This window comes from Rosa chinensis, chromosome 2 (assembly GCF_002994745.2).
Source record: "Rosa chinensis cultivar Old Blush chromosome 2, RchiOBHm-V2, whole genome shotgun sequence".
In the NCBI taxonomy this organism is placed as follows: domain Eukaryota; kingdom Viridiplantae; phylum Streptophyta; class Magnoliopsida; order Rosales; family Rosaceae; genus Rosa; species Rosa chinensis.
The window spans coordinates 51784455-51800237 of NC_037089.1; the positions used below are offsets into that span (position 1 = coordinate 51784455).

Genomic DNA, 15783 nt, shown 5'->3' on the forward strand with positions numbered 1-15783 from the left:
ACAGATTACAATGCACAAGATATCAATAAAATGTTTTGTAGCAGAAAAAATGAGGATGAAACCCAAAATAATAATGAAGGCCAGACGACTGAGAAACAATACATTCTCTAGTCACCTACTTCATCTCATAGCACATCTCAGTTATTCTACAACCATTGGCAACTCTTTCAGAGAACTCTGTTTGCTTATACATTCTCTTCAATCTTGTAAATTTTTCAAAAGGATCATTTCTTTCTTATTTACAAAGAGAAGATGAAAAAATCTTAAGGACCACGTACATAGCTTCATCCATTTGCACGACTTTGCTTGATCAGAAGTAAAGTAGCTAGAATGACAGGAGTGAATATCATAATAAGAGCCAGTATGATGTTGGGTCTGGTTATCTCAGGAAAAACTATGCTGCCATACTTTATTACAGCTCCACCAACAATGGAACCAGCTAGCACCTTCCCCAGATATTCCAAATCCTTCTGTTTACACCAAACAAATCATTTAAAATATTATCAGATCATGGGTATGTTTGAAGAACCATTGCATTATCAAATATCAAAAGATAGATTGCCTTTTTAATTAAATGGACTCATGCATCCAGCCCAGTTATTGCAGACATGACTCATCTCAGTTGATATCCTGAATGCTTAAATCAATGCATTTGAAATCATAAACCATATAAAGAAATCAATAACGTATTACTACTTTGATAAACAAGTCAAGCTGGTAATAGCACTCTAATCATTTATTGTATAGAATGAGAAATATTGACATGGATGGAGTGGAAAACTTTCAGAAGATTTGGAAGGCTACAAGCGCATAACTGCTTCTTGTTACGAGTCAAAAAAGGGGGAGATCTTCAGATGAAAACTAGACTGTTATAAGGACCAACAATTCATATTCCTAATGCTAACAAAACCATCATGCCGTTTAACTGAGTATAAATTTATAGAAGACACAGACCTGTAATGCAGAAACTGAAGCTACATTTTATTTTATATTTCATCCTTTTCTGATTGAGCGAAGTACCAAAGAAAACTTTAACAAAATTTAATTCTTTGCAAACCTTTATGACTGTACATGGACAGTACATATTTGATACTAAAACCATGATCCCGCAAAGTCTAAACCCATATGAGATACAAAGGAGTATTCTTTTATTGAATGACGCCAAAGAAACTCCATGTTTACCATTGTCACTGCAGATCCAAGATTCTAGAATCACTGCAATGTCTTCCAAACTTTTTGCGACTCTCTCAATCATGTGTTCTCACTCTTGTGCACAACTCTGATATGGATAGTCAAAATTATCTTATGCATTACTTACTGTGTTGCCACTAAACCATGCATACCATATTGAATTCCTTATCCATATTATTCCCACTAATTATATAATCTAATCCAATCAAAGACAAGCATAGCAAGGCGAGACGGAGAAAAACAAAAAGCCCAGAAAGAGAAAGTAACCTGAGAGTTGAAACCGGTGGCGTTGTTAACGATGCTTGAATTCTCTTCTGCTTCTTCTTCTTCTTGTCGTCTGCGAGGGTCAAGAGCTCGGATGGGAGAAGACACTTTGGTCCTTGTGGCAGAGAAGCAATGTGGGATGTGGATGGCAGCTTTTGAAGAGGCCATGAAGTTGTTTGCAGGCCCGGAAGAGGAGGACTGCCTGCACCGGAGGAGGAGCTTGGGGGCTCCTGAAGCTGCTGCTGCTGCTGCTGCAGTTGCCGCCGCCATATTCTATCCTGTCAACTGTTTACAACTGTTTACTGTTGACGCCAACTGCCTCCTCTCACGGCGTCCAAGCATTCTGGGAGTTTAAATACCAAGTCACGTTTTTGATTGGCTTAATTTGCTCGCGGCCTTACGGGGTTTGATGGTTCAGGGTTTTATCTTTAATTTTAAGGGAAATGATGGAAAAGGTCATATTAAAGTGTGAAATGATAAAAATGTCATCTAATTTCCTACTTGATAAAAAGATCCATAATAATTTGTTAATAATAATAATTTAGTCCTTATGAATAATGAGGAGATGTTAAAAATGTCAGTTTTTACTTTTATTGATTCCCATTATGCCCTTAAAGGCAGCTCTCTCCATCTCTTCTCCTCCACAGAGATACAGACCTCCAGAAGCGGTTCCCTACCGGAGGACCTCGCTCGCACCGGAGCTTACTCCGATCTCTTCGTTTTCATCACTGACGACGAAGCCGATATCTGCTTTTACAGTAGCGCCTCTGATTTGTTATCCACAATCAGAAGCAGGAGACCGCGAAATGAGCCAAGACACCAAGAGAAGCGTTCCCGGGACTGTGCCGAAGAAGCCGAATTTCGACGAGCAGAAACCCTCGCCGGCTGTCACCGCCTCCACCGGCAAGCGCGTTTGTTGTGTTGATCACTGGATTTTGATTCGGAAATAGGTTCAGAGACTCTTTTCTTCTTCGATTCATCTGCGATTGATTCGTTTGATTTTTAGATATCAAAATCGAATTTGCTCTTTGCTGCTGTGCTAATAGGGTTTGGCTTAATCTGGAGATGGCTGCCGATGTTATAGAGCCGCAGTTTATTGGTTTTGGCAGTTAACTCATTCCTTGGCTAATTTGTTTCTTCTCTTACGACGGCGGAGGCTCTTAATTACAATCAGGTACAGGTAATGGTTCCTTCTCTTCTTGCTTTTTAGCAAATGATACTTGTTTTTCTTGCCTTATTTTGGTCTCTAATATGGAAATCCCTGTTATAATGGTTCCTACATGTTTCTATCTGTTTTCTTAGTTTCCATGTTGATTGTTTATGTATGGTTCCATTGATGATATGCATGCTTTCTTGATAGAACTAAATTTGAGCAAGTAATCCTATTAGTTCTATGATGGCAAATGTTATTAATTCTCCAACTTGTTGTACATTGTGAAGTGCTTGTACATCAAGAACTATTTGGGGGTTAGAATCAGTTATTTAGTAGTTCTCTGTATGTGTGAAAAGATCAATGTATTAAATTTGATTCATTAATTGTATCCATGATACCTTAGTCATGATATTCCATGCCTCATTTGTTCACTCGCAGCCTTGAGTTTGAATTTCCTCATTTGTGCACTGTTTCTTGCATCCTTTATCATGTTTTATTGTTGAACTTGTTAGGCATTACTAATGGATCAGAGTAGCTACACGTGAAACGTTTACGAAGTGAGAAACCTAGCTGTTTTACTGGTTTGGCTTGCAGGTATTTCTGAGAGATTTTGTTCCTACTGCTTTGGCCTGCCTTTCAGATGGCTTTGTTCCTACTGGTTTGGCTTTTGTTTTTAGTATTCTTCAAGTAGTGTGTGTAAACAGTAAAAAATAAAGGACTACTCTCAAAATTTAGATGCATCAACTCCAGAAGTTCACGTACCCATTTGATGAGGCTAGCTAGTTTTATGATATTCCTAGAATGTTGGCAAGTTGGAATCACAAAAACACATTCATGTATGAAAGTACATGTAACATTGAGTCTGTTAGCAAAACTGCATATCATTTAATTTTTATAACAATCCAGTAGTTAAAATTACAAAGGTTTGGTTTTTTAGTTGGTGGAATGCTACAAGTTTATTGTTGTCATGCAAAGAACACTTTCTCAGAGAAAGTGTTGCTTTATACTGAAGTTAAGAATGATGAGAGAAATAAATTGCCTAGCCCACCAAATACTATGAAACAACAATGCTGCCTGCTGGCAGTGAATCATGTTGCTCAAACAAATTTGGATAAGATGTTATGGACGTGTGCTTATCATTTGGGTGCATGATGTATGGAATTTCAACTTATTATTTTCTGATTATTACTGACGAGGAATTTTACAGGGTCTTAGTTACTCTCCAGAGATGCAGCAAAAAGTAACTAAAACATTTTCTGGAGCATGGAGAATGAGAGTAGCTCTTGCCTGTGCCCCTTTCATTTCACAATATAATGGACTGGCATTCCTTTGATGTGAGTGATGATAGTATTTCATTGAGTTGTATAGTTTCACCTTTGATTTTAGTCTACATTCATGTCAGACATTGTTTCAGTAGTTAGTTATTTGAATTCTATATTTGGTGGCAATTATATGGATTGATAATATGTACCACCAAGAACTGAACTTTGAGGCAAATTCCCACCCTTTTCTTTTTGGAACATTGTAGAGTCTTAGAAGAGATAAGTACTACCGAGCTTTTGGGTAGAAGACTAAGCTATATGTGATGTTAATGTTAGCAGTCCAAAGTTGGAGATAGGCTACACACATCAATGGATGTCAGTTAGTGAATCCAGCGCTCAAGAGTTGGAGAGTTCCATGAAAGTTTTGACAAAAGTGGACTTGGACTTGGCATATTCTGCTGAGAAGTTGGCAAATCTACAGGAGCTTATGATGTGCCTATTCTCTCAAGAAAATGATCTTGAAGCAATGGCCACCGCAAATAACTATATCATGAGAAACTATTGTGATTCAGATTTTTCTAGATTTTGTTTTAAAAAGTTTGTCATTTCACTATCTATAAGCCAATGTTGTGGTATATGGTTTTGACTGAAAATCTAGCAGTCTTTTTCCTACTTGTTCTGGTTTTTGTATGTATATTTGTTAAATCAGAGGAGTATAGTTATGATTTTCGCAATCAAGCCTTCTTTGATTTGCATTAAGCCCTCTTGTAGTCTTTCCAATAATATCTATTGTTTCGTTTGTCCATTTTAATACCTCTTATAGTCGTTTTCTTCCCTCTGTTATCATGAATGTGACATGGCCAGTAACATAACCAGTGACTTGACAAGTGACATGTGATTAAAAGTGATTTGGCAAGTGACATGTGATTGATAGTGACTTAGTCAGTGACTTTGACAGTTACATGATCGGTGACATGGTCATGACTGTGACAGGGCCAGTAACATAGCCAGTGACTTGGTCAGTGACTTTGTGTATAATAGTAACGTACATGACCAGTAACATGCAATGCGACCTGGCCAGTGATATGGATCTAACAGTGACTTGGCAAGTGCCGTGATTGACAGTGACTTGGCAAGTGAGATGTGATTGGTGGTGACATGGTCAGTTACTTAGTTAGTGACATGTGATTAACAATGACTTGGCTATTAATTTGTGACTTGGCTATTGACAGTTACTTGGTCAGTGACATGGTCAGTTACTTAGTTAGTGACATGTGATTAACAGTGACTTGGCTATTAACTTGTGACTTGGCTACTGACAGTTACTTGGACAGTGACATGGTCAGTTACTTAGTTAGTGACATGTGATTAACAGTGACTTGGCTATTAACTTGTGACTTGGCTACTGACAGTTACTTGGTCAGTGACATGTTCAGTTACTTAGTTAGTGACATGGTCAGTTACTTAGTTAGTGACATGTGATTAACAGTGACTTGGCTACTGACAGTTACTTGGTCAGTGACATGGTCAGTCACATACATTGGAAGTGACATGATCAGTTACATAATCAGTTACATGGTCAGCTACATACATTATAAGTGACATGATCAGTTACATAATCAGTTACATGGTCAGTTACATACATTGTAAGTGACATGGTCAGTGACTTGTATAACAATGACATGGAAAGTGACATGCAACTTGGCTAGTGACATGGTCAATGACTTTGTCGGTGATTTGAGTCTAATAGTAACTTGACCAATGACATAGCCAGTGACATGTGGCCAGTAACTTAGCTAGGAACGTTTGCTACCAACGTTTTTGCCCTCCTTGCTCGATCCATTGCGCACACAATTAAAGTGACATGTTTATAACAGAGACATGAGATTAACAGTTACCTGGTCAGTGACTTAGTCAGTAACATGGCAAATGACATGTAATTTCCAGTGACTTGGTTAATGACTTGGCCAGTGACAACAAATTTGACACCTAGTTCTACAATTAGCACATATCCCACAAAACAAGAACATGTCACAAGTAAAATGAAAACTTTAAAACGCTAATAAAAAAATCGTAACTAAATTCATTTCCAAGCATAGCAAGACAAACTATGAGCCTATTTATTTATCTATGTATTCATATATTTATAGGCCCACACCAAAAAAAAAAGAAGATAAAAAGATAAAAAGACATGTTCTGTGCTATTGATCAGACTAACATGAATGTTCTAATTGAACACTATGGCCACAAATATTTATTATTGAAAGAGAACCAAACGAGAACATCAACAGTCCACAATTACTTTCGTGTATACAACAGCATATGTTACAAACAACAAGTCCATGAATCTTATAAGCAAATGATTCTACTCTAATCTATCTATGGGTATTACATGCACAGGCAATAATGCAAGGTGAAAAAAAAGTAGGGTTTTTGTCCATTTACACCATTTTTAGAGATTTTTTTCCCACTTACCCCACTAAGTTTTTTTAATTCTCTCTTACCCAAAACACTCTAAGGAGGTCTTCCCTAATACCCCATTAAGATTTTTTTTTTGTTTTTATTATTTTTTTAATACCATTTTACCCTCACATTTGTTACTTAGAGAGAGAGAGAGAGAGAGAAAAACCATAGGGGACTTCGCCGGAGTCCGATCACCGGCAGCCGGATTCCGGTCACCGGCCGCCGGAATCCGGCCAACTTCGCCGGAATCCGGCCATTTTTTGCCGGAATCCGGTCACCGGCCACCGGATTCCGATCACCGGCTACCACCCACCTGAAAGTTTTTTTGCCCCCAATAGACGTCTATTGCCCTCTAATAGACGTCTATTGCCCCCCAATAGACGACTATCAGTCATGTATTGCCCCCCAATAGACGACTATCAGCCATGTATTGCCCCCCAATAGACGTCTATTGCCCCCAATAAAGGGGCAATAGACGTCTATCAACCATGTATTGCCCCCCAATAGACGTCTATTGCCCCCCAATAGACGTCTATTGGAGGCCAATAGACGTTTATTGAGGTGTCTATTGCCCCCTAATAGATGTCTATTGCCCCCCAATAGATGTCTATCAGTCATGTATTGCTTAATAGATGTCTATTGCTCCCCAATAGATGTCTATTGCCCCCTAATCATATTTCTGATGCAGTGAACAAACAAGACAATAAAATAAAAATTCTTTTCGACCTCGATCCCCGGACGCCTTCATATCTACTTATCTAGTCTATTTTCCACCCTTTGATATCCAATCTTCTTCTTTCTTCCTACACGAAGACCTTTCGCACCTCTATTCGTTCTTTGTTTCTGTTCGTCCAGTGACTTCCAGGACCTTATTCGCCGACCTTTCGCACCTACAGTCAAATTTGCCTTCTTCTTGTTCTTCCTCCCGAAACTGAACTTAGACCCAAAAAAAAAAAAAAAAAAATTGATTTGGGCACCCACCGCTGCACCTTTCTTCGCCGGTTTTTCCCAGTTGCAGACTCTCAATTGAGCACGCAAATGTCTGAATATCATATCGAAACCCTAAGTTGTTATTGCGAGGAGACCAGATTGTAGGAATCTGCAAGAGAGAGAAAGAGGAGTCGTGCTGGAGATAGAGTGGAGAGAAACGACGACGTTCAAATCGAGATCCGAGTTCGCCACCGGCGAGTTAGCTCCGACCGGAGCTTCTTCGTCGTCTTCAGGCAAGCTGGCGCTTTTCGTCTGTGATTTAGGCAAGCCGGAGCTTCTTCATCGTCTTTAGGTAGCTCCGACCGGAGCTTCAAGAGTGATGCCAGAGTTCGACGCCGCATCGGGGGGGGGGGGGGGGGGAGAGAGAGAGAGAGAGAGAGAATTGTGCCGAGGAGGAGGTGGGGAAGAGAGAGAGATGAGTATGAGAAAATGTAATTTTTAATTAGGCTAAGGCTAAAATCGTCATTTTGCTTCAAATTGGGTTAGTGGGAATTAAAATTTGTTGCTGGGGTAAGTGGGACAATTTTAGTTGATTTTGGGGCTTTGGGTCAAGGACCCAAAAAAGTATCACATCATAAATTGAAAGATGAGTCAACAAACCAAAAACACATCGCATGGAGGTTCACAATGAAAAAGAGAGTTTTGTATGTATTCTGCAAGCAATAGATACCATATTGCATATTAGCTAACAATCTAAACATATCAGATTCAATTAACTATTTCTAAAGCAGACAATTTGGTGCTACGTGTAATGTAATCCAGTTTCGTATGGCATCGAGATAATTCCCCAGGTGAATAGAACCTATCGGCTGGACTCGATACACCATCCTCTTCCTACAAATGGAGAATTCAAATTCAATTCAATCAACCTGAATACAAAGGTAATCCAACTGCAATCTATATATTCAAATATGAGTGTGACCAATAAATTTAATATCAACCTTCCCAGATGAAATTGTTCAATTTAACCAATATCATCTACAATGTAACTAAATATAAGAAGGAACATGTATGAATTTGGTAGTAAGATAGTAAATAAAGGAAAGGATTACTTTATAGTGGTCGCAGAACTCTCAGAAACAGCAAGTTGAGAGAGCGAAACACTGCAACAGTGATCAGAAATCTAATCAACAAGAAACAGAAAGACACTTACAGTTTCAGTGAGGTAGTCGAGATTGACCGAAGTTAAACGAAGCAGATAATTGCAGCAAAATCTCCGAATCGTAGTCATCTTTCTTGATTTGGCCAGCAAAATGGAGCTAAATTGGGATCGGTTTGGGCGTTTGGTTCTTCTTCTTTTTCTTCCGAGTCTTCAACGTCGCCGACGAAGGAATGTTCTTCTAAGGCTTTGTCCTCTTCTTGTAGCTCTGCATCGTCGAGATCCACAAAGTGAGGGTGAAGGTCTTCCATAGCTGGGAGAGAAACGAAGGGTAGGGCTTCACAGACACAGAGAGAGAGAGAGAGGTATTCTTGCGCTTCTCGTAGAACTAGCTTGTCCGCCAGGTTTCGGAGCACCCTCTCCGGAATTAGAGTAAGACGTCGGCCATGTGGAGCAATTTACAACTCCTCCAGTTGTAATCAGAATTCGCCGATTGAGAGAGAGAAAACAGATTCGAGTATCAAATTCACTTTCAGATCTTCTCCTGCTTTAATCGGAACATGTCTCTTAGGGTTTCGTCGGAAACTTGAAGGGAATTAGATCTGCAGAGACTGGAAAATGAAAATCGAAAAATGAGAAAATGTCACACAAAATGATTGCTGCGGAGAAAAGAGCCGGCCACGTGAGAGGCAGAGAGGGAGAGAGAGACAGCGGTCGGTGGCAGCTTTCGTAATTAAGCTTAACTTTAGTGGCAAACTGTTAAGAGTTGACCTTAATTATCATGGAGACATTTGTGATATCTAAATTATAATAAGACACTTTAAAATGACCTATTTTATCATTGTCCCTTAATTTTAATAATCTTTCATATTTTTTTATTTTATTTTTAATGTTGTTAGCAGATTTATTTTATCTTGTTTTTGAATTTAGTGAAATGACTGTTTTGCCAGTATTTTTGTTAAAAATATATATATATATATATATATATATTTTATATATAAGCAAATTCAATGGCAAAGTTAATAAAAGTAATAAATTGGCTAACAAAGCAATGTTCAGGTACTACAAGTTAGAAACTTTAGGTACCAAAATTGCATTGGACCATAATTTAGGTACCATCTGAAGATTTTTCAATTTTTATTTTTTTTAAAACTAGTATTTAAACATTATAATGAATTAATTTTCTTAATAAGTTATGGAACTACAATATAATAAGGGTGAGACATTTTGGCCTAACTATCAAATGTCTCATGGCAAATACATTATTGGCCTTTCGGCTTAGAGTTTTCGGCATCAACTTTTCTTGTCTAACAAGTAGGGATGGCAATAATCCCCATAGGGTAGGGTATCCATCGGGTATTCGACCCTAATGGGGAGAAATTTGAGGGAAATCGGGTAACGAGGATGAGGATCCCCAGTATTCGAATTCTGATCCCCAACCCCATACCCACCCAATAAGAATTATCTAAAAAATATATATTTATGTAAACTTCATCTTTTTGTCAATATTTAAATTCTGTCAACATATTTTTGAAATTATTCAATTCACCTTGTTCGAGTGAATGAGTAAGTTGTTAGGTTACACTAAGCAGTTGATTGTGGAATTTTTTTGTCGAATGCAAACTTTTATTTTTTTATTTTTAAGCGAGACTTATATTTGTTTTTGTTTGATTGAAATAAAAAAAAATATTTTATGTTGACGTTTGATTTTAACTTCATAGTTTACAATCGATAATTATTTGAATGAATTTTTATATAATAAATTAGTAATATTGTTAACGGGGATTGGGGCGGGTACGGGGACTTGATCCCCAATGGGGACGGGGACGGGGAATCCCAAGTTTCTTATTACGGGGATTGGGGCGGGTAAGGGGATGGGGAATGAAGTCGGGTATGGGGATGGTAATTTAATCCCCTTACCCTACCCTACCCATTGCCATCCCTACTAACAAGGTTTACACAAGTTTTTGATAAATTAGGTTTTTTGATTTATTTTACTCGATTCAAATAAAGTAGAAGAAGTTTCCACTACTAACCATGAGTGCATATCAGTAGGTGGCATTCCTTTGATTTTTTTTTTCTTGACAGGTGAAACTTTCATTGAATCAAAAATCAGAATAGTATATGCACCAAATAAGCAAACTAGGCCTACATTGATACACAATGTACTATTTCATAAAAATTAAACGCTCTAGTGCCTAATACAATTAAAAGTACCTCTTCTTCAAAGGGAGAAATTGTGATAACCCGGTTTTTTTTTTTAAGAAAATATAATATAGTTTTTAACAAAGTCCTTGAATTTAGAATTTAGTTGGGAAAAAAAAAAGGGTCCTTGACCAAAAGCCCCAAAATAAGCCAAAGTTATCCCACTTACCCCAACAACAGATTTTTATTCCCACTAACCTCATTTAAAGTAAAATGACAACTTTACCCTCAGCTTAATTAACAAACTACAACATTGCCACTCAACTCCTCTCTCCAGCAGCACGATGCATTCTCTCTTTCCTCCCTCTCTCTCTTCACTCCAGCAGTGCTCTCTCTCTTCACTCCGGCAGTGCTCTCTCTCTTCACTCCGGCAGCGCTCTCTCTCTTCCACCACCAGAAACAACCGCCACAACGCCGTCGCATTCTTCCCCCCTATACCAAAGACGGCGGCGGCGGCGAGAGAGTGCTCTGGTGTACCGTCAAAGCCATCCAGGACGAAAACCCCAACCTTGACTGCGTCATTTTCACCGGCGACCACGACTCCTCCCCTGACTCACTCACTTCCTGAGCCGTCGATCGCTTTGGAGTCAAACTACTTCACCCATCCAAGGTACAGTGCTCTCTTTCCTACTCTATCAATATCCCTAATTCAATTTCCATTGATACCTAATCCAATTGATTAGGTAGTGTATCTGTACAAGCGGAAATGGATCGAGGAAGCAACGTACCTTAGATTGACTATGATTGGGCAGAGCCTGGGCTCTGTGTATCTATCATGGGAAGCATTGACCAAGTTCACTCCAACTTACTATTTTGACACCAGTGGATACGCCTTCACTTACCCAATTGCGAGGCTATTTGGTTGCAGAGTCAGCTGCTACACACATTACCCTACAATCAGCTTGGACATGCTCTCTCGGGTTCGCCAGCGGAGCTCCATGTACAACAATGATGACTTTATTGCTTGGAGGTCTGTTTTGCACAAATGGTACATTGATGATGATAATGCAAATTTAACCAAAATGGCTGAGTTGTTGGACTATTGCCTCCCAATAGATGTCTATTGGGGGGCAATAGACGTTTTGAATTAATGTAATCTCCTCTTTTTTTTCTTTAATTAAAGTTATATTTGTGTAATTTTAGAAAAATTAGTTCTCATTTCAGTAATCGAAATGTCTATTGGGGGGCAATAGACGTCTATTGGGAGACAATAGACGTTTTAAAATTGATATAATTTCTTCATTTTTTTCTTTAATCAAAGTTTTATCTGTCTAATTTTAGGAAGATTAGTTCTTATTCCGGCTACCGAAAGTTCTATTGGGGGCCAAAGACGTCTATTGGGGGGAGATACATAGCTGATAGTCGTCTATTGGGGGCAATAGACGTCTATTAGAGGGCAATAAATTATTGGGGCGATAGACCTCTATTGCCCCTCTATTATGGGGCAAAAAATACATGGCTGATAGTCGTCTATTGGGAGGGCAATACATGGTTAATAGACGTCTATTGGGAGGTAATACATGGTTGATAGTCGTCTATTGCCCCTATATTGGGGGGCAATAGACGTCTATTGGGGGGCAATACATGGCTGATAGTCGTCTATTGGGGGGCAATAGACGTCTATTAGGGGGCAATAGACGTCTATTGGGGGCAAAAAAACTTTCCGGTGGGTGGTAGCCAGTGATCGGAATCCGGCGGCCGGTGACCGGATTCCGGCGACAGCTCACCGGAATCCGGCGAAAATTGGCCGGAATCCGGCAGCCGGTGACCGGATTCCGGCTGCCGGTGATCGGACTCCGGCGAAGTCCCCTATGGTTTCTCTCTCTTCCATTCTCTCTCTCTCTCTCTCTCTCTCTCTCTCTAAGTAACAAAGGTGAGGGTAAAATGGTATTAAAAAAATAATAAAAACAAAAAAAAATCTTAATGGGGTATTAGGGAAGACCTCCTTAGAGTGTTGTGGGTAAGAGAGAATTAAAAAAACTTAGTGGGGTAAGTAGGAAAAAAATCTCTAAAAATGGTGTAAATGGACAAAAACCCAAAAAAAAAAGTCGAGAAGGGTTTGGAATTACGGAGAGAAACCTAGAATTTTCTCAACCTCTTTGTTTCTTTCGCAATCGACTCATTCCCCCTTTATATCTTCTATTTTGTAAAGAATTGGGGAGAACGAAGAGGAGAGAAGGGAAGGAAAAGAGAGAAAAAGTCTGGAACACTCCTCATGACTCTTGCATTTTTCTCTGTCGGTCTCTCACCTTGCTCCACCGTACATCACTTCCGAACCACCATCACCTCTACGTGAAAATACCATCAAACACCATGCATGCTTGTTCAGCCATGATCTCGAAAATTGGAGACGTATAGCTTGTTTCTTCTCAGATTGCAGAACTAGAATTGGGTAATTGTTTCTGGTTACCTAATTTCATTTTAATGGCTATTAAGGTCTGTACTCTCTCTTATGCCTACAATTTCATGTATGGGTACGGTTTTTGTGCAGATTGATTATATAAATATGTATATGATTTGGGTTGTAATTAACTGACATATTGGGTGTCAAAATGATTGTTGCTGGGCTGACAGATTCTAAGAATTGAACTGAAATTGAAAGAACTTTTGTGAATGTTAATGAATTTAAATCCAATTGGACCCGGGATATAAGTAAGGAGGGATAGAGTTCCCTTGGGTGAAAGACCCTAAACTTGATTGGGGCTCGTGGATTCGAGCGGATAATTAAGGAGGGACAGAGTTTCCCTAGGGTGAAAGACCCAAAACCCAATCGGGATTCCGCTTAGTACGGGGTGTCCTCGGTGGCCTTATTATGAGGTTGTGGGGTGTTCTCGATGGCCTGAAATCGAGAGGTATTGGGCCTAACTGGGGAAAAGTGAAAACTAAAGTTTGATAAACTGTAAAAGAACCAAATGGCTAGAAGATTGTACTATGGCCAAGTGGTGTGATTCTGGTTTGAGTCAGTGAAGATGACTGACTCCAGTGAAGTGGTTATATAATTCACTTGAATATTCATTAGTCACTTTCCTGAGGTCAAGGTGTGATACAAATATATTATGCTAGTCACCCAGGTATGTCGATCAAGCAATTGTGGCACATGAACACCTAACACTTCATAAGAAACTCATAGAAGCACCACCTGCCAGTATAGGCTAACCAACACGCACATAATCAACAACCAGACCCAAAAAAATAAATAGTAAAAAAAAGACAAAAATGACACACAAATTGCATAAACCGAGACGAAATCCACCAAGTCACTAACTCTAAAATGGTGTGAACTTATTGAAAGAAAAAACCTAAACAAAAAAACAAAAAAACCAACTAGAAAAACAAAAGGAGACCCAAACCCAAGTAGACCAAAAGACCTAGCCCAAAACCTAAAACCCAACCACTAGGAACCAAACCGACCGAAGCATGACGATAGACGAAGAACAACACCAACATCGCAGCACCAACACTATCATCGTCACAATTGACAACTTGGAAGTCGCTGTCGCCAACGACACAACTTGGTAGCCACCGTCAACGCCCACCGTCATCGGCCCAGCCACCCAATTAGCCAACCTGACCACCCCTACAACCGTCGCCAAGATCAGATCACGCACTTAGCTCCACCTACAACCATCATCCGCACCGACCACAGCCGTCCTCCTCGACCCCATAAACCCAAACGTTTCCGTAAAGGATCAACAAAGTCTGACCGCATCCACAGTGACCACATTCCTTTGATTAGTTATTGGTTAACTTCATAAGTGAGGAGATTTTAGTCACAAAGGTGTTCATATTAAGTATGAAAATGAAGCTCTTACAATTAAAATTGGTTCATGAATTTATAAAGAGAAATGATACTTGCATCAATCAAATTTATAACTATTACTATGTTGTTTGAAAAAATATATATATATATAAATATCTCACAATTTTCTTTTGTAATTCTCATGTACTGAATTTGGCTCGAAATTATTTATAAAGTGATAGAGTCAAATGTTTGTAACTTCTCTACTATATCTATTAGTCTTGTTTTTAATTTTAGTAAGTGACAGGTCTTAAATAAACTGAAAAAAAAAAAACAAATAACTTCAATGACTAATCAATACTTTACTAGAATAAAAGACTCTATACAAGGAAAAACAGAACTACATACACAATTAAATGAAAGCCCCTATCTCTTCTTATGTTAAGCTAAATTTTGATGGCTCAGTCATAACATCAAAATACGTCATCAGTTTCTGGCTTTGTCATTACAGTCTAAATCCTGATAGACTGTATCAATAGGCATTCTACTATTCCTTGGAGAATCAAAACTCTACTTTTTGATATTCAAATAATAGCTAAGCCTTTTCAGCATATAGAATTCAAACATATCTAAAGAGAGGTGAATTTCCTAGCTGATTCTATTGTTCATCTCGGTCATTCCACTCAACTGGCTACTTGGTCTAACAGACTCTCTCCTCAAGCTCAGAATACAATTTAGGGTCCTTGACCCAAAGCACCAAAATTGGTCAAAGTTATTTCACTTATCCAAGCAACAAATTTGTATTCCCACTTACCCTGTTTAAAGCAAAATGACAGTTTTTCCCTTAACTTAATTAATTAATTACACGTCTCTCTCTCTCTCTCTCTCTCTCTCTCTCTCTCTCTCTCTCTCTCTCTCTCTCTCTCTCTCTCTCTCTCTCTCTCTCTCTCTCTCTCTCTCTCTCTCGCCCCGCCCTGCAAAGCCCCGATCTGCACTCTCTTTCTATCTTTGTCTCCCTCTCCCACTTTCTCACATGCCTGATCGAAAGCAGATTGGTTCATGGGCTTGACAACCACCAAATCGTAGGTCTTCAAAACGGGGTTACCGGAATTGAGCGCCTGATCCTGGGTAGGGGTTTCGACACAGACAGTGAGGCGCATGTATTGGCTGAAAGGGGTGGCGCGTGGGACGCCGAGGAGGTTGCGGTGGAAGCTGACGGAGGAGGTGAAGTGAGGTGAGTGTTTGTGGAGAGAAGGGAAAGTGAGGAGGGGGATGGAGCAATGGTCCCAATTGGACATGACACCCTTGATTGTACGGTTGTAGGCGACGCCGGAGTAGCCGAGCTCGAGGGCCTTGGTCACTAGCTTTGCGCGGGTTGAGCGGTCCGGCGGCGGGAGGTCAGCGTAGGGTATGCTTA

The 15783-nt window shown here is 39.4% G+C and overlaps 1 protein-coding gene and 1 long non-coding RNA gene across 6 annotated transcripts; one reads left to right on the forward strand and one right to left on the reverse strand.

Annotated features, from left to right (window-relative positions):
- Positions 1–25: 25 nt before the first annotated feature.
- On the reverse strand, positions 26–1802 carry LOC112185714. The gene is made up of 2 exons (XM_024324012.2): positions 1459–1802; positions 26–470 (listed from the first exon to the last, which is right to left on the reverse strand). The coding sequence occupies exons 1-2, from the start codon at positions 1723–1725 to the stop codon at positions 285–287; spliced, it is 453 nt and encodes a 150-aa protein (XP_024179780.1). The 5' UTR covers positions 1726–1802; the 3' UTR covers positions 26–284.
- Positions 1803–2047: 245 nt separating this feature from the next.
- On the forward strand, positions 2048–4675 carry LOC112185715. 5 transcript variants are annotated; one of them, XR_002930408.2, is made up of 5 exons: positions 2050–2405; positions 2502–2635; positions 3121–3202; positions 3816–3942; positions 4210–4675. It is a non-coding gene; the product is annotated as an uncharacterized LOC112185715 (long non-coding RNA). The 5 variants fall into 5 exon arrangements; XR_005806903.1 differs by having other exon boundaries at positions 2048–2405; positions 3121–3942; XR_005806904.1 differs by having other exon boundaries at positions 2048–2405; positions 2502–2629; positions 3121–3942.
- The last annotated feature ends 11108 nt before the right edge of the window (positions 4676–15783 follow it).

Coding starts and splice junctions, on each gene's coding strand:
- LOC112185714 (XM_024324012.2), bottom strand. CDS start 1,725: ATGGCGGCGGCAACTGCAGCAGCAGCAGCAGCAGCTTCAGGAGCCCCC. Junction 471..1,458: donor CCACCGGTTTCAACTCTCAG/GTTACTTTCTCT, acceptor TGGTGTAAACAG/AAGGATTTGGAATATCTGGG.